The sequence below is a fragment of the Cynoglossus semilaevis genome, chromosome 19 (genome assembly GCF_000523025.1).
Source record: "Cynoglossus semilaevis isolate Cse_v1.0 chromosome 19, Cse_v1.0, whole genome shotgun sequence".
Classification (NCBI taxonomy): Eukaryota; Metazoa; Chordata; class Actinopteri; order Pleuronectiformes; family Cynoglossidae; genus Cynoglossus; species Cynoglossus semilaevis.
The window spans coordinates 11,133,387-11,156,891 of NC_024325.1; the positions used below are offsets into that span (position 1 = coordinate 11,133,387).

At 41.4% G+C, this 23,505-nt stretch overlaps 2 protein-coding genes across 4 annotated transcripts in view; both read right to left on the minus strand.

Annotated features, from left to right (window-relative positions):
- Nucleotides 1-3,282, minus strand: part of dpysl3 (dihydropyrimidinase like 3) — a 24,495-nt gene extending 21,213 nt beyond the window's left edge. Inside the window, exon 1 of the mRNA XM_008332926.3 lies at nucleotides 3,056-3,282. Coding sequence (XP_008331148.1) covers nucleotides 3,056-3,094 — 39 coding nt within the window. The 5' untranslated portion in view covers nucleotides 3,095-3,282. The remainder of the gene's footprint in view (nucleotides 1-3,055) is intronic.
- Nucleotides 3,283-8,461: 5,179 nt separating this feature from the next.
- Nucleotides 8,462-23,185, minus strand: jakmip2 (janus kinase and microtubule interacting protein 2). 3 transcript variants are annotated; one of them, XM_008332931.3, is made up of 24 exons: nucleotides 22,761-23,185; nucleotides 17,997-18,244; nucleotides 17,649-17,903; nucleotides 17,321-17,563; nucleotides 17,032-17,241; nucleotides 16,584-16,682; nucleotides 15,984-16,130; nucleotides 15,740-15,880; nucleotides 15,252-15,308; nucleotides 14,903-15,025; nucleotides 14,677-14,805; nucleotides 14,131-14,214; nucleotides 13,983-14,045; nucleotides 13,799-13,897; nucleotides 13,382-13,483; nucleotides 13,222-13,275; nucleotides 13,077-13,142; nucleotides 12,870-12,938; nucleotides 12,613-12,690; nucleotides 12,366-12,416; nucleotides 11,951-12,103; nucleotides 11,769-11,834; nucleotides 11,548-11,625; nucleotides 10,479-10,567 (listed from the first exon to the last, which is right to left on the minus strand). In XM_008332931.3, exons 2-23 carry the CDS (start codon nucleotides 18,123-18,125, stop codon nucleotides 11,575-11,577), a joined length of 2,469 nt encoding a protein of 822 aa, XP_008331153.1. In that variant the 5' UTR covers nucleotides 18,126-18,244; nucleotides 22,761-23,185; the 3' UTR covers nucleotides 10,479-10,567; nucleotides 11,548-11,574. The 3 variants fall into 3 exon arrangements, with proteins under 3 accessions (XP_008331152.1, XP_008331151.1, XP_008331153.1); XM_008332930.3 differs by lacking the exon at nucleotides 11,548-11,625 and having other exon boundaries at nucleotides 8,462-10,567; nucleotides 22,854-23,185; XM_008332929.3 differs by lacking the exon at nucleotides 11,548-11,625 and having other exon boundaries at nucleotides 8,462-10,567; nucleotides 22,761-23,184.
- Nucleotides 23,186-23,505: the final 320 nt, after the last annotated feature.

The following is a 23,505-nucleotide window of genomic DNA, read 5'->3' on the forward strand; positions in this document are numbered from 1 at the left end:
AGGGAAAAAAATGTCTGGATCCAATTGAGGCAGACAGGCCTGAGTTATGTGGACTCCTTATTCAGTGCGTTTGCATGACACAATCTTAACATGCGCTCCATCAAATCCCCTGCACAACAAACCAAACCGAAGTTGCCGTCACAACTGTATATCGGTCGTCATGGTGAGCTTTACTACGGTAACGCCTGGGTGGCCGCTGGGTATTTTGTTTGCACCGAAGCCCACCTCACTGCAGCCTGTTTGGCATTGGTACAGTCTGATGTGGTGGAGCTCTGATTTGTGGTGCGTCAGTCGGTTCCCAGGCAGAGCCACCGTCTGCCGGAGCCTGCTTCGTGCCCACAGACGATGGCTGCAGCTGGAGGGGATTATCGGTGACATGTGCCAACCTGGGACAACACTGAGGCAGCAGTGGGAGCATGTGAGGGGGGAGAAAGGAAGAGCCACACCTAGAAATTTGACACAGCCGCTGTGGCTGAGAGCAGACGTAAGGAAACAGCTGGAACGGAGCAGACGGGCTCCCAAATACAGGAGGAGTGGGACAGGCCTCTGGTATTTCTATGTTTGTTATACTGCAATAGTTCTGTCAGCACGGCAGAATAATTAACAGCTGATGTTGGTGTCTTGGGATGGAGCCAGGTACAAACTTCTCATTAATCTGTGGATTTACAGCCACGTTGAACAGTCTATCAGGCATCAACATGAGAACAAAGTGAACACTGTCCTTCTGTTCTTCTTCATTTGGAGGACGCCGCCACAGCAGATCATCTGCCTCCAGCTCAGCATGTCCTCCACCTCCTCCTCTACTGTTGGACCACCTTCATCCACAGGATCCTTTACCCATTAATCCAACAAATCCAAACCTTCTCCACTGCCTGTCTGACTGTGAATGACTTGACTTTGACTCTGAGTTTCCAGACTGCTACCAGCAGCTAGCACAAAGACACACGCACAAGAATCTGGAAATAAAAATCCAATTTAATTGGAGAAAAGATTTCTGAATTTAGGGAATTCTGGAGAGAAAAAAACACTTCCTGCTTCCACCAGTCAACATCTCAATGTCAACTGTTGGGTCTTCAAGTTACCATGTTATCAATATTGATCCTGTTTAGAAGAAATGGGATGATAAAGTACAACTTGACCCTCCACTCCACATCTGTGGGTCACTTCAAACATGAATCAAACAAAAGGCTCCATTTATACCATGGGGTGGATAATCTGACGCCACAAAGAGCAGTTTTATCATCAAATGAGTAAAATCGTTGTCATTAATTTTGTCACAGACGTTAATTTTCCACAGTAGGGGACAAAAATTCCAGATTTGTTTCTGGGCTTCAGTGATTGGGGCCAATGAGGACGACTGTACAACAGCGTGTCTTTTCTGAACTATAATGATATATATATATATATATAATAGCTATATACTATAATAGCTATGGATGTAACGATGCATCATGGATGTCACATGGTGATCATATTTTGCAAAGTTCTTCCAAATAAAGGATCATTTTGATTTCATTTGTCTGGAGTTCACCTGATAAAATCGTATCGTGAACAGAACACCGTGAATCTTATTGTACTGTGTGATGATTGTATCATTATATCTCTATTAAAAGCATAAAATAATTGCTGGTTTTATAACACAGTAGACTCACATCCTTCTGCAGGGAGCCCAAACTCCTGGCCCATGGGCCACGTCCAGTCCTCAAACCTCACGTATTTTTTTAAATTATTATTTAATGCATTAGTTGCTCATTTCAAAATAAAAAAATACTACTAGTGTTAGCTGTTTGTACTGTAGTACTATATTATAGTATTTATAATAAACAAATAGTGTAGTTTTAACATTGAACAGGAACTACTTTTTTATAAAAAATATGATGATGGCAGCAGTGGACCTCGGCTCCTTGGAGTTTAGGACCACTCCCCTACTGTAAATGTAGGGTGAAAATTTTTGGACTAATGGTTATAAAATATACATCCCCCTGAGGCTGTGTCTGCTAAGTATCAGCCCACACCCCCCCTGTGGTTCCAGAGCAGTGGTGAGGAGGAGACAAAAGGCTGTGTCACCCACAGCTGGGCAACACACCCCTGACTGCAGCCTGAGCTGCAACAATGGAAATGGAAGGCAGGCGTTATGGATTCGCTCTCATACAAACTCACAAAGACGGGGGAGAAAAAACCAGGGAATGGCAGCGTTTTGTCAGCTGCTGTGAGGCTGTACCGTAACAGGCACCAACACCCAGCTGACTGCATCGAAATGGGTGTAAAACACCAGCTCAGTACCTCCACCCTTGATGCTCTGAGAGCAGGTCTGAGGCGAACCATTACAAGGCCGGCTTATTACATCTCATTACACATGGGCGTATGATACCCCCGCCCCTCTTTTCCTTCACACTCTCCCCTCTGCACCAGCCTGCAACATGAATGGAAGCTCACATTTGAGCTCTGCGATGGTCACAATATTTCCTCAGTGAGCTGCAGGAAATAATGAGTAAATATATTTTTTTAAACTGTCTTTGACCTCAGCACAGTTTAGTTTATGTTTATGTAAGGTAAAAGTCACATTTATATTATAAGGGTTATGAAGGCTTAATGTGACTAACACATTCCTGCCATTTAGACATCAAGGGCTGAGCCTTGTCATAATGAAAAATGTAGATTATCTCTGTAACAACATTATTATGGAATCATCATCATAAAATTGTTATTTGCCATGACAAGTCACAGCAGTGTGCTGCAGAGGGCACAACACCCTCTGCAGAAACACCACCACGGCTCCATTAAAGGAGGAGCCGGCTCCACACAGGCATGGATCCGCTCAACAAAGACAATACAGCAGACTGGTGGACCGGCGGCCACCCGTGCCATTTCTCTCTCTTTTTCCCCCTCGCCCCGTATGCTGCTCTCTGCAGGCTTTTTAATATATATATATAAAAAAAAAATTAAAATGTAGTCGTAGTTTTAACGCGTGAGATGCGCAGTGAAAATGCAACATCATGGATCGAAGTTGCCACAAAACCATCACCGTGCAGCATGAGTGGCTCTTTTTACTCACTGTGATCTTCGGGATGTTCTTTTTTCCTTGATAAGACATTGTTCTTTTTTTCAGTGGACTGCGCCTTTAAAATCACGACGGTGTTATAAAAGTCTACCCCTTCCTCACGGATGCTGCAGCGACCCTCGCCTGGATGGTGCGTCAGGGAATGATCTCCCCTCTCTCTGTCTGTCAGCGAGATGTAGAGCGGCTGTGTTCGGTGTTAGAGGAGCGGCTCTACTCCACACGACCGGCCCCTCCCAGCTGGATTGGGAGGATGTGATGTTCCAATGTTCCCACAAGAGGGCGGAAATATGCTGCTTTCAGGTTGCAGCCGTTTTCTGACGCGGTTAAAACGTCTTTAACGGCAGTGAGAAGGCAAAAATAACTCAGCAACAACATTGCTAAGGTTGATAATAAAACACACACATAAGAGAATCAGCAGAGGCCCAAACAAAGCTCTGAATCCTCCCGAAAACGTCACACATCCATTACTAAGGTGAGCGGAAGTGCACAGCTGCAGCTAATCACACGTCCACACAGAGGTAAAAAAAAAAAAAAACTATGACTATGAATCGTTAAAGGTTCAAAATATAAAAATGTGAAAGAAACAGATGAAAATCAAAAGCAAATTGGAAATTAAAAGTTAAAATTAAATATAAATATGAATTCGTTTAGCCGAATGATTTAAATGAAAATAAAAATTAACCAAGAGGCTCAAAAGCTCACAAAAAAGAAAAGAAAATGGAGGTGAAACCAAAATACTAAAAGTCAAGTCTGAAATCAATAGTTTCCAAAAAATATAAAATAACCAAATTCTCAGATTACATTGTAGATAACAATATCCGTGGCGTCACATGAAGTACACGGATGAATGTTTTCTTGTATTTAAGTGCAGTGTGTGGCATCAAATATTTACGTACATTAATGGCTCAAAGGACCCGGGGATTTTATGGCTTTGCATTTTCTTCAGACAGAGGGACAGAACAGTGGAGCAGCTGTGAGGGCAGAACTCAACACATTACACACACCAGGTCTTCACACACTCACACACACAGCCATGTTAGATATGTCCACTCCTGACCATGTGCCCCCATTGTTTGGACCCCTTCAGTCAACCTCTAACATCCCCCTCCTCATCACTAATGCACTCATATTGACCTGCATGAAACAGTGGACACATGACTGGGACTGAGCCATATAGGAACTATGTGTAATGTCCAACAAATGAAGTATGATTTTTGTTTAAATATTCGTATTTCCTGACGGTATAAAACCCAGGCTACTGCATGTCCTACAGCAGTCAGTCAGTCAGTCAGTCAGTCAGTCAGTCAGTCAGTCAGTCAGTCAGTCAGCCAGTCAGCCATTATGTCAGCACTTCACACAAAGAAGTCACCAACACTTCAAGATTTGCAGGCCTGCTACCTCTGCACATCAACCAGCTGACACTGACAGACGGAGAGGGAGGCAGAAAAAAACTCAGTCATCAAACTCAACAATCAGGATTACTGCAAATACTACTACTACTGTTGTATTCATATCTGTCATTTCTCATGAAAAAAACAGCATTACAATCACTTTTGTTTCTAATATGATTTTGAATGTGTATGACAGTTGACAGACCCCAGACATCAGTATGGGTTTAAATATTTCTCTCCGTCCACGTCTGCTCCTGCTGAGTGTCTACAGAATCAATACCCAGGGAGACAAAAGGAGAACTGACTTCAAACCAACATGAATATTATATTAATAGACAGATACATTTGAAGCTGATATTAAAGGGTTCATGTATATATATGTTTGATAATATGATAATATGTTAAAGTAAATTAGTTTTCATTTGACCCTGTTTTATTTGCCAGGTAATGACATACTGCAGTACTATTGTAATTAATATTTTTATTCACATCTGACACAATACAAAACTTTTTTTTCTTTTTTTTTCTTCATTCTTTCAAAAGTAATGCTTCATGAAGTACAGACATTAATGTAAGATTGAGGGAGAATCCTTCCTGTGTTACTAATATGTTTTTATTTGTTTATAAAATGCATTAATAAAAATGCTGCTACAGTATTTGCAGTTGTTTTGTAAAGGTCAGAGCCTCTTCATGACTTCAAACCTTTGTTCTCTCTCCATGGTGCTGAAACATGAAGGCCCAGCCTTTCCTTCAACTTCTCTGCACGGCTCCACATGGACTCAGGGCCCCATTAAAACAGAGTGGTCAGCATAATAATAATAATAATAATAATAATAATAATAATAATAATAATAATAATAATAATAATACTGTCTGGTTTCTATTTGTTTTGTTTTTTATAGATTTTCAATTTAAAATTTACTTTGATTGCATCTTTGAACAGAGTTTACCAACTTTTAGAAAACAATGACTGCAGTTGTCCTCTGAGCTGTTATGTTACTGTATGTCATCCATTAGTAGGCATTAATAACCTGATCCCTGCCATTAAACAAACAGCAGGTCATCAGACGTCTCTCATTATTCTGCATTTGCAATATAGCAAAACCTGTTTTTGCCCCTGTCTTTCTGCATCGAATTCTATTCTGTTTTTTATTTGAACAGAAACATGAAAACATTTGTTCCTCGGTGTTTTCACCAGGTCTGTCAGATTCACCTGCTGCAGATCAAAACAACAAAGTTTCTGTTTTCTCACCGTCTCTTCTCCCAGGCTCTGCGGCACATCTCTGTTGCCCCGAGGAGAGTCTTCTCCTGCCCCGGTGTCACTCTTCTCTTCATGGCCGCTCCGTCCTGTCGTGATTCTCGGGGTGCGGTGTTTTTTCTGACCCGAGCTCAGGGCGTCAAAGTCTATGGTTTTATTCTCGAACGCGTCCTCCACGGTGCAGAACAAACCGCGGTGGCTTTGCCGCGGGACCTGCTCGGTTTTGCGGGGCTGCCGTGCGAGATAAAGCGGCAGGTCGTCCTCAGCCTGGTCCTCCTCAGTTCTGCCTCGGTCCATGGTCGATCTGGTCGAGGGACAAGTGCGTGGGTCTGTGAGAGCCACAGAGTCAGGAGTCAGACCGAGGGATTAAATACAGTGACAGAGAGGTCGATAACTGGAGGTGCAGTAACTCATTCATAAAAGTATGTCAACAATGAAAACTATAAAGTATTTATTCAGATACTTATTGTACCTCAAAAGTATTCGGAAAGTATCTAAATATATACATATCATTCTAATCAGAAAACACAGTACTCTGGTGAACCTTCAGCAGAAAATGAATTAGGAGCTGTCCTTTCAAAAACCTCTTAACAACAGTGGTTTTCAAAATGCGGGGCGGGCCCCTCTAGAGGACATGGAGCTACTGCAGTGAGGGGACAGGGAGGTTTCTGCTTTAAGAAGCTTAGTTCATGGTGAAACTTTTGAACAGGAAAATGTACAGAGGAGGCAGGGGGTAGGTTGATATGGATGCAGATAATTCACAGTAGCGCCCCCTGGAGGAAAGAACTAGAATATTTTTGATTTTTAAAATAACACTTTATAGAAGAAGAAGAAGAAACTCTCTCTATTTTTAACATTTTTGCTGAAGTCACTGGGTTTCAGCGTGGTTCTTTAGGTTATTTCACAATAGTCCAATCCGCAAAAGGAGGCGCTGAAGAAAACATTTGGGAAACTGCTGCCTTTGACATCCATATGACTTATCAATATGACCTCGGGTCCATCATATCAGCTCAGACTGGGTTTTGAGACTTACACAGATGTGTCAGCACCAGGAGCTGAGAGACTGCTGAGTCTGGAGAGTCAGGGAAGAAGATACAGGAGTGGAGGAAGAGGAGGAGGAGGAGGAGGAGTTTTTTCCTCAAAAATACTTCCACTGGTTTAAGTAAATGTTCATCCAGAAACTAAAACAAAAAACAAAAACAAAAAAAAAAAACAAGAGCACTTTGTCAAAATCAGGTTATGTGGTTTGGCAGAAGAGCCTTGCAGCACAATGACAGTGGGTAAGTTGGCCACTGTTTGAAAAGCCAGTCAATGTGAGTTGTTTTTTGGACAGAGGTTGTGGGACAGACAGTAGACCATGTCTGTGACCAGCAGTTTATTCAAAACACTTTTATAAAATAAAACAAAAAGAACAGACGGGACAGAGGAAGCCTCTGCCACAGAGGAAGAGCAGAAGTGCAGTAAAATCTGAGCAAATTACAACAGAAAACCACCAACATTTTCTGCTGTGATTTTGGCCAAATTTCAACAATAACATATTAGCATCATTTATAAGTTAAAGTTGTTTTCCCCCATGGAATGTTGTTATTTACAAAATAATCATCAGCCATAATGAGTGTAGATGAAAGCACACAAGTGGAGGTCATGATGTCAGTGATGAAAAAAGAGCCGCGGGGAACAGACACAGCAGCTGCTTCCGTCTGCTAATGTTGGGCTGGAGAGCAGCTGCAGCTGAAACAAGGTTAGAAAAACCTCTGAGGATGTCATGTGTACGTTTGTCTGGTGTCTTTATGTGTGTCACATGGTAAACACTAAATGATGTTAACACACACACACACACACAGCTCTGTGGATACTACCATACACAGATAGAATCACACATTAGATCATTGTTTCTCAAAGACTGGGTCGTGACTCTCAGGTGGGTCACAAGAGGGTTTTTTTTTTTGTCATCTAATCGTCTAAAGAGTCCAAATACAAAATTGTATATATATGTACGTATATATGTATGTATATATATATGTGTACGTATATATATATATATATATAGTATATATTTACTCTCAAAAGATTTTTAAAAATGCATTCATATTTTAATACAATGTAGTGCAAGATGAGGAAAACAAGACGGAACATCAGCCAATCACAGGGTTCAAAACCACTGCAGTGTAGCCGTCAGCTGCCTGGATCCTCTCCTCATTTTGTACAATTATGAAGCAGTTTAAAACAGTTCACGTTAGCAATCAAGTCAAGGACGAGATTGTTTCAGTTCTTTTAAGTTTATTTTTATAATCCGGGGTAAATTAAAAGGAGGGGTTTGTTTCCTAATGGAAGACAGACGGGGATTAAAAAAATTCTCTCTGAAATAAAAACAAAATATACATATACTCTATTTACAATATACATTACATGATAATTATAAATAATAACAATAACCATCTGAAAAAATAACAGTTAGAAAGGAACACACAAGAGGGGAAAGTGCATTTAAGGCAACTGCTCACTGGCTGAGCTTGCACAACAATAGTCTCCGTTGTTCCCCACGTTGAGTTCAAATGAGTGGAGTTGGTCTTGGCCTCCCTGTATGGGGGGAGCCAGCGGGGGGGGTACAGTTACAACAGTCTGAAAGATTATTTCATGTCTGAAAGGTCACGTTTCAGAGAATGAATGAAATGCATTGGTTTTTACAAATAAAAAAAAATCAAATTCAATGTACCTGAAATAAACAAAAAAAGCACCGTTATGGATCACCAGATGTACAGTGGTAAATGAGCTATATTCACCTAATTGATGTGGCAATTATAGTTGATTTAGTACTAATACTAATTAGTAGTACTAATTTACTACTCATTTGTCTTGCTCTAAGAAGAACTTTTCCACTAGGTGGCAACAAATGGCTACAAAACCTTTTTTTAATAAAGGAGAGACACTCAGAGCTCTTGAAGATCTTCATCTGTCTTTCTTTGATTCCTGTGAGTATATCACCGTTGTGTTCAACTAAACAGGCCCAGGTTTCTCACTGAGAAAGTAAGAGATCATTAGATTTAATTTCACACACTTCTTGTGTTTGGTGATATGTCATGGAATTTTTCTAATGTAAAATATGTGCCAGCTCACAAAGGTCTAGACTGTTATGGACAGGTGATATCTGTGACGGTCTTGGGGGGCATCATGGTGGATCTGCATCCAAGTCATAAAAAAATGATAAAAAGAACTGCAGAGACACAGTGAGGAAATAAAAGGAGACTCTGACTTTAGGATACACCAGTCAGCTCAAATCAGATCAAATCAGATCAGATCAGATCAGATCAGAGTGTCTTTTTGTATAGTGTGTGTTGCAGCTGTCAGTTTATACGATTGTTTATTCTTTAATCAAATTTAAAAAAAAAAGTTATTTAGAAAACAAGGAAAAATCAAATCTGAAGTGTGAGTAGATGTTTGACTGTACATGACTGTGTGATGGTGCATCTACCTGTCCAGGGTGTAGACTCTGCCCCCATATTGCTCACTGACGCCACCTTATGGCCTGCAGATACCAATGGACACAACTAAATTCATACCAATTCGATCACCTGAAAAATACTGTTAGTATAAAGGTAACGTACTCAGCTGTTAAAGGGTGCATTCAAAGTTACTCATATTTAACCAGCGCCCCTTGTTGGTCAACCAGACTAACGCAGCTTACACATAAGTCCGGTTATTTAAATAGAGAGAAAATGTGAATGGCGCAGGAATCACTTCATCATTTATCAAGTCATATCCTAACAATCTTTCACATTAGAATTCTTTTTAGTACATTAACCGTTCAAACTGCATCAGAGTAAAAAAAATCCAAACTTTTACAGAAGTCAATGGGGAGAGGGCAGCATAAAATAAACATCATACATTTACATATCAACAGATGTATATATGTCAGTGTACACGTGGGGTTTTTCTCAGTGGGAATCATGGGACACAGCATGTGGTTGGTGAGAGCTGTAAAAAAAATGGGAGGAAGGTTCAGTCTGCTGGCCTGTGGTGGAAGTGGAAACGAGGTCTAAGAATTGCAGGTGTTTGAGTCTGTGGAGCTCCAGGTGGAAGGAGTGCAGGTTTGTCTTTCTCTCTCTCTGCATTTCTGTCTGTTTCCTAGGTCTACGCTCTGGAGAGTTCGGTCTTTTCGAGCACCAGGCTGGGATCAGTGACAGAAGGCCAGTCAAAAAACAGGCCGCGGAGTTCCTTGAAATCATCTGACCCCAGACCAGCGCTGTTTTCTGCACTCTGAGCCCTGAGATGTCTCGCTTCTTTTTCATCAAGAGGTGGCGTTCATCCTCTCAGGTTTGGAAAGTAAAGGCAGCAGCAGAGGAGAAGAGGAGAAGCAGTGGTCTGGTGTTTGTTTCTGTTCCTCTTTGTTTATGACTTGTTCTGTTTGTGTATGTTTCCCGCTGTGGTTAAATGCTGCTGAGTGGCATAATATTACCCTGCATGGCAGAGAAAACATTCCCCAGGCTTTGGTTTGGATTTGTCAAAGCTCGTCTGTGGTTTGCATCCGCATGCTTTCCTGCATGCCTGTCCATACACTGCACTGTGTCCGTCTTTCTTTCTGTTTTCTTTTTTGTTCCGTTCTGTTTTTTTTTGCTGTTTGAAATGATGTTCAAGGTCGAAGACCACTTTAAAAATATATACCAACCTGGGGATCGTACTGACAACCCCATCGCCATTTAAATAAAAACTAAGAGGGAGGAAGTCTTAAGTGTGAACACCCTGGGCCAACACATGTCACGTCCACCTCACACTGACAGCAGTCACTGATGCTATGACACACACTGGTCCACACTTGTCCAGAAAATATACAACACTGTAGTCAAACTGAGACGCCACCTGAGAGACAGGAAACAAAGACAAGAGAATTACAACGGACACTTACCACTGCAGAATTCACAAAACTACCTCGTGAGTATTCCTGAATACTTTGATCCCGACTTCTGTGATAAACATTTTTGGACTGTCAGATGGGAAAAACACACAGTCAGGTACTTTCTAAAGAGCTCAGAATCATAAATTATCGACTACCTCACCAACAGTAATCTCTTAACCTGTGGCTGATGTGGGAGTGATGCGTTTCACAGCCCGTGTCAGGGAAACACAACAACATTTACGTAGGAACAACAGACTTCTGCGGAACATCAAACATCACAGAGTCGACTTTTATCGCCAAACCATTTTTTTCTTTATGGATAGCTAACGATTTTGGAAACATCACAAACACAGGTTAAAAATCATGACGTAAAACTAACACACAGGAGGTGAGAGCTGCTGCAGCTGCTACTTTTCCAATATGTAGTATATCAGGTAATGGAGTTCTTCCTATCCATCCATCCATCCATCCATCCATCCATCCATCCATCCATCCATCTATCTATCTATCCGTCGATCATTTAAAGGAGTTCATGTGAAAACACCATTTCCAAAAACAGCTGGTACACATCCTATAAACCAGTGGTTCCCAAAGTAGGGGGTGCAGGGCTATTTGGGGAAGGACATGGGGGTCAGGAGGTTAAAATGAATGTCTCTTTTAAACTTTATTTTTGGTACAGTGGAGAAAATGCAGTGATTTGAATTTGATGTTTTTCATTCAACAAAGAACATAAAGAAGAAATAAAACACAAAATGAAGTAACACAAGGTGAGATGTAGAGAATGAGAGGTGAAGAAGACACACGATGAAGGTTCAGATGGAGGTGCAGCACAACGACCAGCTTCACTCTAAGGTTAACTAGAGTGAACTAGAGACTAAGGATTACAGATGCCGGTGGAGACGCTACTGGTTTGACATTTTGACTCTGAGCCTACGTTTCTTACCTCCGTTTATGCCACACACCACAGACTTCAAGGCCAAAGGATAAAGGCAAGAGAAAAGAACAAGAATAGAAACAAGAACTGGAGAGACAGAAAGAGAGACAGAGGGTTAAAGAGTTAGAGGAACACTCCAGGTATGTTAGCCACAGCAGAAACAGAAACAGGTCGCCTGAGAATCTGTCGTAACTCAACATCATCAGGCTTTTATCAGAGGAAAGTCTCACCTTCTCCTCCAGGTCTTTGATCTGCCTCCTCTGAATTTCTGTCTTGTCCTCCAGGTCACGAATCCTCTGTGAACATTAATCAGTAGAATCATACTGTTGGATTGTTTTCATCGATGAAGCTTTCATATTATAACATGCACATGAATCATATAGGTCATGACATGGTTGAACGGCAGACGGACCTGATGAGCCTGGTGCAGCAGCTCCATCCTCTCCTGGAGGATCTGGCAGTCGTACTCTCGACTCTTCCTCAGCATCTGTCTCCGGAGCTTCTCCACGGCGGTCCGCAGCTGCTCCCTCTGAAGTTCATCCAGGGGTTCACCGTATTTAATCACCTGGTGGAAGCAGGTAAAGTGATTCTGATGATTCTTCAACACCAGCTTCAACACCACAGAACCGCAGGTTCAAGACAGGCTAAGGCAGGGATTCTCAAGGTGTGGGGCAGGATCATCATTCATTCTATTCCACTGATTTACTTTTGATTTAATACATGTGGCTAAAGTTGAGACTATAACTATTAGGATGCAAAGCATCAGGAAAAAAATAAGTGAAATTCATAACTTCAGGTTTGGGACTTCAGTTAGAGGGAGAACAAACCTTGTCCTGTTGCAGAGCGTTGTATAAAGTTGCTTCCAGTTCCTGGATTTGCTGTTAAGAGAAAAACAAAACTTAAAGTAAACGTACGACTGTTGTATGTTATTAATGCATTTCTCGCCTGTTTCCACTCTTCACGTGACTGTTGTGTTTCAGAGTTGACCTCACTATTTACCATGTGATTACAGTCATAATGAGTCACATGATATGTCGTCAAAGCGCCGTGTCACACACGTATACATTACACTACCATATAGGCCTGGTCCAGGGCCTGTTTTCTGTAGTCCAGTTCTTCCTCCAGATATCCTTTCTGTTTACAGAACATCTCCTGTTGAGACGGATCAGAGAAATACCAGGTCAAAAAAATCTATAGATTACATTTGAAAATAAAACAGGAGATGTGGATAAAATGTTATTAAAAATCATCAGTAGTTGTGTTTAATTATAGGCTAACCGTTGTCTTGCAATGACTGATGTTGTACTGTAGGAGGGAGTGTTGTAACATACCATCTCAATCTCCAGGTCCATCATTTTCTGGTGCAGTGCCGCCTCCGTCCCCTCGATCTGCTGGATCCACTAGAGGGCGACAAACATTACACAACAACTCAATGCAGCGCTGATGATAAAGAAATGGGAGTGAGCTTTTTTTTTTTTTTTTTTCAATAAAGAAATGAGAGTGAGCTTTTTTTTTTTTTTGTAAACAATGACACTTACCTTTTCAGCGAGCGACAAAACAGTGCTGGCCTGAATAATAGCCACCTGTTCTTCATTTCTTAAATTCTGTGCCACAACAGAAAAATGCATTTGTAATTACAAGCCTAAACAACAAGATTATATATATATAAAGTCTCATAATTACCCCATTGTCTCCTAGGATGTCTAGAAGTTTGATGAGATCAGGTATGCACACATCCTGTAGGACAATAAAAAAGAAAATAGACTTAAACTCTGACAAAAATATTCTAATTTATATCTTTGTAATGAAGGCTGTTTGGTGGGTTTTTTCCTGATCCTTGTACCTTCACTCCCTCCTTCATGCAGTAGATCTGAAGGGCACTGATCCCCTCAGAAAAAGGATGCATTCTCAGGTGGTTGAATGGAGGAGATCTCCTCTCACGCTCCTACGATATATATATTAAACATTAAAAAAACACACTTATTGAAAGACATAACAATAGGGGAAATCACATAATATCTTCTAAAAAGTAGTTGATCTGGCCGAAACTGCAAGTTCAATTCCACCTTTCAGGTCCTAACCTGAGGTTTGGGTTATCAGAGGGGAACTAAATTATATTGCTGTGGTCACGTTGGTGATTACTGATCTACAGTGTTTCCTCTTCACTCTGGTTATTTTGGGCTCTGTGCTGTGTTTCGTGTATTTTCTGGAACCAAATCCCCAGAACCTCCTGTGAAGGAAACAGTTCTCAGAGACTCACCTCAAGTTCCAATATCCTGAACTCCAACAGCTCGTTCTGGTCTCTGGAGTCTTGTAGCTCCAGCTGCAGCCGACTGCACTCAGACTCCATCTTTTCAATCTGGGCACAGTGGCAAATACATAGTAAAACAGTTATTCTTATTTTTTTATTATTTTTTTTATTCCCTTTAGAGAGAGATTCCAACCTTGTCCAGCAGCTCCTGGTTCCTTCTTAAGAAGAGCTGTTTCTCCTCCACCCATTTGGAATCCTGGTGAAAGATGCAGAAAAATACTTCATTCACCTTGACAAACACATGTAGTGTTTACATTCACACACATGTTGGTGTTTAATACCTGTCCCCTCAGAGTGAGTTCCTTCTCCAGGTCTTCTATCTTAGCTTTGTACCTGAGAACATCTGCTTGGATCTGCTCCTGAGCCTATCAAAAAAAAAGAGAGATTTTCATTGCAGTTACAGACTTCACCCACTAGGCTTTTCCAGTTCTTCTAATCCCAAACAAATTATAGTAGAAACTCACAGACAGACATTGTTTTTCAGAGTTTGCATTTTTCAGTTTGGTCTCAACCTCTGTTCTGGAACATGAAGTTCTTACGCTGCTGAATGTTCCAGTCGAATCCAATTATATTTAACTCAATTCCTGTTACTGTACTTAAAAAGAAATCCATGGAACGCAGCTGTTTGTCAGTGATTTTCTATCTCACTTCAGAGGTAACTGCTCCACAACATGTTTGTCACCTTTGTGACCTTTATTCTGACCTGCTTTATTATTTATTTTCCTCTCAATTGCATCAATACTTCCAAAGCTGTGATCATGTTTAGTTAAAAAAGTTGCTGAAGGCTACAGATTCCTGAGGCAATGGGAGGATTTTTTTGTTCGTACCTTGGCTACCATCTCGGCGTCCAGTACTCCTCCTTTCTGTTCCTGCAGCAGGGCGTAGGCTCGCTGTAAGGCCTGGTACTCCCGGGTCAGCTGACGGAAACGCAGCTCTGACTCCTCGTTGGCGAGCCCCTTTGTTGACACACAGTTAGGACATGACAGGGTGAACCAGAAGATTAAAATAAAAGAGTCACTTTACACTTTGTTCAGACAGGTGACAAGTTCTAACCACGTCCAGGTCTTCATCAGGAGTGGCCGGAGTGCGGTCCGTGCGAAACGAAGCCACCGAGGACGACTCTGAATCCATAGACTCTTCATCATACCCGAAAAAGGTGTCAACGACAATATGTCTCTGCAGAGAGAAAAATCAACAGACATCAACAATTAGGTTCACTGACACGTAAATGTCCTGTGTGATGAACACATGGATTGTTTAAAATTGTTTTTGCTTAAAATAAAGAGAACCAATTAGATTTTTAAAAAGGTCACAGACAAGAGATGTACAGTTTATTTTATTTTATATAGAATAAATTACAAGTAATAACATATTAATAGAATCTAAAATACATTAAAAATACCTTTATGGGCCTCGAGCTTCTTTTATGCCTTTTCTTTCTTAGTAACTTCTCACGATCCTGAAATCAGAAAGAAGATTGAAATTAGAAACAACTTTGTGACAATTACTAACAGAATTATTTACAAATCAGGGCATATTTTACATTTTTGAGAATTTTAATTTGCCATACATCCATACAAACTTTGGACCGCCGGAGTACTATCTACGTATGTACAGTAACTAGACCAAATGAGCCCAATCAAATCACTAAATTCATGAACAGACATATCTGTATAATTTATGTATATATATTTTTATAATTTGTATCTGTATAAAAAATGTGAAAAGTGAATATATATACATATATGGCCAGGAATTGCACCAGCAGTCACTTACGGTTTACATTTCTTCTAATGCTCACGTTCTCACAGGAACTTGAGAATCAACGGTATCATAAAACTCTTAAATACCAAAACCACATCCTCAAGCCCCAACCAGAGAAAAATGTACCCTGGTCAGTTCATCGATGATGTTCTGCTGCTCCAGGACTTGAAGCTTAAGAAAGGCTGTTTCCTGGTCGTCTTGGGCCTGGTCCAGGTCGTTGAGAGACTTGAGCTTCTTGAGCGGTGGGTGGGAGCTGATCTTCTCCTTCTGTAGTCGCAAGAACAGCCACAAAGACAAAAGACCAGAGACAGATCCTGTCAATGCTCTGTCCCTCTGAGTGGACGCAGCGTCCCTGTCTGTCCCCACTCACCATCTCCAGGTTCTCCTTGGCCAGGCTCTTGAGTTTCTCCTCTAACTTTTGGATCGTCTGGGTTAAATCGTCGTTCCTCTTATTCAGCAGCTTGTTCTTGTCCAACAGGGGTTTGCACTGCTTCTCTGACTCTCGAACTCTCTTCAGCTGGTGGACCAGGAACAAGACATAACGGGAAACGTTGTAGTGAAAAAATGTGTGTATTTTTAAATGTTTTTTTGCCCTCCTTTTACCACCTTTTCAGCCCCCGAAGGGGGGCGTGACCAACTTACTATGGATGCTACCTCTTGTTTATCTTTGCTCCAGCAGCTAACCTCGTTTCTTTGCACTGTACTTCTGTGTTTTGCATATCAAAAACTGAAGGCCATTCTATTTTATTCTATTCTATTAAAGCCTCCATTCTCTGTCTGAGAACCAGCCGATGTTTTGTAAGGTCTGTGTAGACATTAGGTGTGACCCTAAAAAACAAACATTCCGACTACAACAGTTGAACCTTGTTAGCCTGGGTCACCAGAGTGCACTAACTTCTATTAATAACGGCTAAATCAGGCTAACTTTCATATAGGAAAGACAGATGTGAGCTGACGTTTCACATCTCACCAGTTCATTTCTTTCATCAACCAGCAGCGTGTTGCGATCCTCCAGTTTGCGTATTGTTGAGTTGAGTTCGGCAACTCGTCTCTGGTTTCTCCTCAGGTCCTAAAATCAAGCAAACGATGAGATGAAAATGAGTTTGTCATGATCACCTGGAACAAAAGTATTAGATTAGAAGGAATTCAATTACAATTGCAATTTTGATTTGTCAAAATTCTTTTGGATTATGATTTTATTAGATCTCAACAGGACGGAACATGAAAGGATCATGTTTTGATCTTACTGGTCCAGCCCAAATATCACAATTTAGGAACATGTATAAAGATGTATCTGTGTTAACTGTAGAACCACGTAGTACAACTAGATTAGAGTAGATCTTGATCATGACCAGATTACAGTCTCTGGTGCATCACTCATCCACTCTTCATCCACTCTGCTTCCTCCCTGTCCTTACTGGGCTGCCACAGTGTTCCGCTCCGTCTCCAGCTCTGCCGGGAATCTCCCTTTTCGGGCTTCCCAGGCCACACTCTGCCTCCTTGGCCAGGAACAGCTGTTCATCCAGAGCATCTTTCTGAAGCTGCAGCTTCTGCAGGAACCCGGTGGTTGACTCCAGCTCCTTCTCCAGCGAGAAAATGGTGCGGTCTTTTGATCTGATTTCATCCACCTGTAGGAAAGAAGAAGCAAACGATGGTGAGGACAGCAGCTCATATTTAGGACACGGCTGTAACGCACCAGTAACGGACCAGTCTGCGGATGTCCCTCTCGCAGTCCCACTTGATCTTGGAGATCTGCTCCTGGTGCTGCTGGTGTTCCACCCTCAGGTCCCCAGCTTTCATTTTGTCGGCCTGGATCATGTTGTTGAGCGCTTCGTCAGTCTGCTTCTTGGCAGTCTTTAGCTCCGCTATCTCCTGCAGGAGCTTCACTCTCTCCTGGTCAAAGAAGCGGCGCGCCTCCTCTTTGGCTTCCAGAGTCAGTGCAGTGCGAACCTGGAGATCAGACTGCTTATTGTTGCATGTTTTTTTTTATATCGATGAAGTCCAACACTAACTTTACTGCCACCTCCAGCCTCACCTTCTCTCCGCTGCCATCACGTATGGCGTTCAGGGCGGCTTTGAGCCTCTGATTCTCCTGGTCTTTGATTTTGGCGTGGCGAGCCAGCTCCTGCTCGTGCTGCCGGGTCAGGTTTTCCCTGAGAGCTTGCAGCTCCTTTTGTTTGTCCTCGTGCCACTTGGCCCGCTGCTCTGTTAGCATGGCAGTGTGACGGTGCTGCTCCTGCTCTCGTACCCGCTTCACCTCCTGCACTTTGTCCCGCTCCAGCTTGCTCACCTTTTAGGAGAAGCAAAAAAAAAAAGGTCACTGTCAACCACAAAGTTTTTACGTCAATAAATGACAACAAATAAATACTTCAATACTCGATACCTTGCATTTTTCTTGGTGAAGCTCGATCTGAATGTCTGTCAACTTTGACCTGAGATCTTCATTGGCTGCCTGCAGGGCTGAGATGAGGGCTTCGGGCTTTTCGCCCTTTGTACGACCTTTCTTGGCCATCGAGTCAAATCCTAGTCAGTCTCTCCTACAGTTTTCATGAAAACCTCACCATAACTTTTTAAGGGGCTGCAACAGTTTCCAAGTTCTCCTCCTCCTCATTATCCTGTCAGACAGAAGGGCTTTGGGGGTCGAAGGTTGAAGAGACAAAGGAGACACAAAATCAGTCAGAGAACAAACTGCTGGACAGGTGACACCAGCCAACTTGTCCAACCTGCGCTTATAGTGAATTACATCCTACACTGGTAGCTAAGGTCAAGTAAGTGTGACCTCAAGTGTTTAACAAAGTGTCTCAAACAAATCCAGTGACCAGTAAATCAAAGCAAAATGAATAAACTCATTTTCTAATTACACTTGGATGACAGTGTGTTCCGTCCCAGCAAAGCGGATCACATGCACATTCTCTGTGTGACAGAGGAACCGGTCATAATGTTAAAAGGATAAATAAAAACAGCTGTCACGCTCCTTGAGTTAACGTGTGCCATCTCGACTGTATGATAAAGAACACTGAGATCAATAGAACAGTCTTATCACCGTTACCTTCTCCATTTGCCTTTAGTGACGTGTGACAAAGTCTGTTACACGTCCTGAACGCAGAGCCAGTGATCATGAGTCTGTCGCTGCTGCAGGTCATGAGACTGAGGCTAAAACAAGCACATTAGCGACGGTGCGGTCGGCAACCTGATGTATCAAACACTTTAAATACTGTACATTGGAACAGATCACAAACAGACTCAAACAGCTGTTATGTAAACACAGTCTCGTAACAACATTAGGTAAAGGCCAGACAATTCTGTTACAGAGTTAAACTCTAATAGAGTTAGGCCGAGACTGGGGAAAACTGAGAACTGGTTCTTCCACAGAACCTGCTCCAATCAGTACAGGTCCGTACATTTGTTTCTTCTTGCTTTATGATTCCACTCACAGACTCCACAGGCAGAGCTGATAACACGGGGCTCTTTGTATTTAATATCCATAGGTAACTTTAAACTGGTATCAAACATCCCTAGTTTATTTCATGTTAACTTATTTCATGCTAACTTGTTAATTACCACCCACAAAATCGATTCTATTTTTGTGAGCAGGGGAAGGTTCTAATCAACCAATGGTATTGTGTCATAATCATAATCAGTGTAAAACAAACCTTTATCTGATTCAATAAAATTATTAACATAAATAACAATAATGTGTTCCCTGGTTTATGTTATTGCTTATTTAAAATGAGTGAATGAGTTTCTGATTTAAATATAAAACCTTCTGGTACTTCTGAAAACATTGTTTAATGGAATTTGACTTCGGTCCTGAGACGAAACAAATAAAAAAGTTATGATCTGGTGTGGGAAAAATTCCCCCAAAACAGATTACGTTTTACCAAAAATAATTCATTTTTTATTTTATTTTTTTAAATGTCTGACTCCCCCTCTGTGCCTGTTGCCAAAAACCAATGCTGTGAGCAGAAGACAATCAGATTAGTGTCATTCTTAATTACATTTTTAATTACTTTTCAAACCACACTGTTACAGCTTTAATGGTGTTAAAGTGAGCTGTCTGGTCGAGTAAATTTGCAGCAAATTATTCTTTCTTTTCAAAGTCTGAGGCCTTATTTGTTGGTACGCAACTCCACAGCAGAAAGCAGGAATATTTTGTATTCTGTAGAACTCACAAAATATCATCTATAATGCAGAAGTGGGTGATAGCATCAGCAACATAGCATCATTGTCTTTCTACTGTATCAGCTAGGCTAATTCAATGAGTTGTTGCTGATGAGCCATCACATCTCAGTGATCCAATGAGCGAACAGATGATGACTGGTCCATAATGACCAATGATAATCATCACAGAACATCGTTAACCTGGTAACCTGCCATAATGATTCTGCTGTTGTCTCTAAATACACTGCTCTCTTCCTGTTTGAAATAACACTACTAACCAGCTCCCACCACCACACTACCAGTAATATTAGTCATAACATTCTGTGAAATCAATCAGATTTAAGGTTTTGGCCAGAATTACAGGTGTTGTATATCTTGTATTTTCACCGTCCGTCCTCCTACAGTATTCATTGCTCGTGTACACGTTTGTCATTTACACACAATGTTGGAAAGAGTTTTCGTTTCACCGAAGCATCTAAAGTTTTAAATACAATCTCAACGGCGAGCGTGGGTTTGTGGAGGGTTAGCCTTCAGGTCAGACGCTCGGCTTGTGTCAGAGCAGGACATTCCTCATAACGGACAATTTCACACCATTAACACAAGTATTACACAGTGGGCATCAACATATTTAGTCCACTTTGGTCCAATCAAAGTAATTTTTTTATAGATTTTTATCTACAGAGCGCTGTATGTTTTCTTACTGCAGCGTGAGAAGTGATTTGAGTTTCCCCGGAAATGTCCACTGTAGATGTTCTGCCTGATCAAACTGTGCAGACTCACTGGAGAAAAAAACAAACCGACCAGAGCTTTGATTGCTCTTCGTGCCCTGACAGTGACTGTGTGTTTGTGTATGTTTGTAGGTCCCAGGGGTGTTAGCGTATCGATGAGAGCATGTATTTATTACTACAACATGGAGCACAGTGACACTGTGACCTAGATGTGACATCACATGCATCACAGTCCGACCAATACCAAATATAATGAATGGTGAAAAAGGTTTTCTTTGGTACTGTCAGTAGACATTTGATTTTATATGAAACCTATTTTTTTTCTTCTGGCTGTGATGTTAGTTGGTGTTAACAGCATTTTGTGCCTGATTTCGTATTATACAACAAGCGCTGTTGTGACCAAATGGTGTTTTGATGTAATTGGTAAAAAATACCATTATAGATTTAAAATTTGTGAAACGATGGCAGTAAAATGTTGAGAAACAAAAAAAAAAAGAAATTTGTGAAACGATGGTTTTGAAGGCAGTAAAATGTTGAGAAACAAAAACAAACATTTAAAACAATGACCTAAAAAACAGCTAAAGCTAGGACACGTGTTCTTCCCAGAGCATCAGCTACGTCCTTTTCTTTCTTGTTTCTTTTTTGCTGTCTTTGCATATTTGAACTGAACAAACGAGTGACTCCACAATCACCATCAATTATATGTCGCTTTTGAAAGACGCCTGCAGCTTCAAACCGATCTATAAACTATTACAATTGTGGACAGCTGCAGTTAGTGCATCTGGGCTGACCCTAAAACAAATGGGTGACAAATGCCGTCCTACCCAGGGTGATGTGCATGAACCAGGCCGGTGTTACAGCCTCAGGCAGCTGCATACTGTAGACAGTACCATGAAGAGTGAAGAGGCCCTGGTGAGCTACAGCATCCTCTTCACCACTGCAGCATCCTTTCAAAACACAGCCGTGCAGTTCAATGTGATGAGCTGTCAGGCAGGAAGAAAATACCCCTGCCGCCTGCTGCACATGCCTAATTACACAAAGACTACACTGGCTTCACCTGAAGAACAGGCGTCAACAGCTTAAACAACAAGTACAGCGAGTCTGCCGACAGGGAATTGGATAAACTTAGAGAAAATCCCTGATTGTAACACTTTCATTACTGTTATTTGTGAGGAAAAAATTGAATTCAGTATTCAACTAAATTATAATACAACATGGAAGGAACACCGAGAGACCATGCAACAATGTTTGTTTATGGATGTCATATTGTAGATAATCTCTCTACCCTGCAGGGGGAGCTAGGCTGCACATTTACAACATTACAACATTTGTGATTTAATGTAAATCCTCTCTCAAAATGCTCTTTTTGAGCCAACTGCTAACAGCCAGTAGCTTCATTGCACAGAGCAACTGTGGTGCTGTACACCTCCAACAGTTCTGAACCTCCACACCGACACTGTCCATGCTATCAGTTATAACATTGAGATTTTACTCCAACTCTGTTTATATTCTTTTTATATTCCACAGTTACAGAAGTAGAAATATTTTATAAAACAAATGGCAGACAACCCCATGGTTTCTGTGTGACTGACTTTATATCAATCTATGGATTTTTTTTTTTTTTTTAGGAAATTCCCACATACTACACATTTGCAGACAACAGAACTGTATACAATTTCACTAATGATGCATTTAATTGTTCTCTGTTAATCTCTATTCATTCACGTCATGATTCATAGTTGTTTTTCCCCCATTTTTCCAATGAGGTCCAACGAGGAGGGATTACACTGCACCAGCTTGGAAGTCGCCAGTTGATTTGGATTGGATTGGATTTGAAAGCATTTTCTGGTCCAATCCAGGCCTGATTGGAAATGCATGGAAATAAATATTTAATGTTCGACGCAACGTGAGCATACATGGTGTTGATGCACGACGATGAACATCCCCCCGGTGGACACTGGCTCCATCCCAGTCATGTTTAAAGGACTGGCTAATGCAGGCCATGCTCTGCCACTTCCGACCTACAGGCTACATGCTACACGATCGACTGAAACCAGTGCAGGCATTTCATTCGACCAAATAGCTGCAGTTACTGCGCGTTAACGGTGTGAGATGAGATTAAAACCGAGCACAATGCTTCTGACACGGCTGATGACGATGATGATGATGAACCTGACTCGAACCTACAGTACAGGCCCACAGTGATTCCCCAGCACTGCGATGGAAAGCCCGTGTAAAACCGGCTTTTCCTTCCTTACCGTGTGATCGATTTCCATCACGAGTTGCAGTCTGATGTCACAGAATGTGTGTCCATGATATGATCACCTCGGCATGTTTTTTTATCACTATACCTGATCGCTCCTCGTCTGTAACCTCAGCATCAGCAGCAGCCCCTACAATGAAGCAGTGATGGCCGGTGCTGATGATGCTGGGAGCCCCGCCCTCCTCAGCATGCAGCCGGGATGAGCTCACTGGTCTGTTTCCAGCAGGCAGACCGGCGGCTCCAGAACCGCTGCAGAGTCCAGACAGACAGAACCACTCACTGACTGACCACTGTTCCCACAGCACAGGAAGAAGGTTCTTAGAAGAACTCTGTCGATAGAAAAGCATTTCAGTCTTACCGATGGTATAGAATCCGCACAAATACATTGATAATTTATAAAATTATGTAAAATGGGCCCTCGCTGTTATCTTTTAATGTTTAGAATACAAGTTGATGAGTTTATCAGCCAATACATTTCTTTGTTTTCCAGTAGGGGGCAGTAATCTAAAACAAAGCAGAAAAATTGTAGCAAAAAATGTTGGCAGGAATTAACTAGACAAAATGTGTTGCTAGAATTTAAAAAGTTCAGCTGTTTAATCCATCCTGCCAAACCTTTCCAAATTATATAATTTATTTATATTATCATTATACTTCTGCCTTTTCCCTGTAATACCCACGTTTCCCCAATAGATGGCGTAGAAAACAATTGTGGCCCCACGAAACATGCCTGTGTTTATGAA

What these genes read in the sequence shown, in the direction of transcription:
- jakmip2 (XM_008332930.3), bottom strand. Translation starts at nt 18,125, where the DNA reads ATGGCCAAGAAAGGTCGTACAAAGGGCGAAAAGCCCGAAGCCCTCATC. An exon ending in CCCTGGACCAGGCCTATATG is followed by an intron (nt 12,417 to 12,612) that starts GTAGTGTAATGT and finishes TTCTCTTAACAG; the next exon opens with CAAATCCAGGAACTGGAAGC. An exon ending in ACGCTCTGCAACAGGACAAG is followed by an intron (nt 12,104 to 12,365) that starts GTTTGTTCTCCC and finishes TGCTTCCACCAG; the next exon opens with GTGATTAAATACGGTGAACC.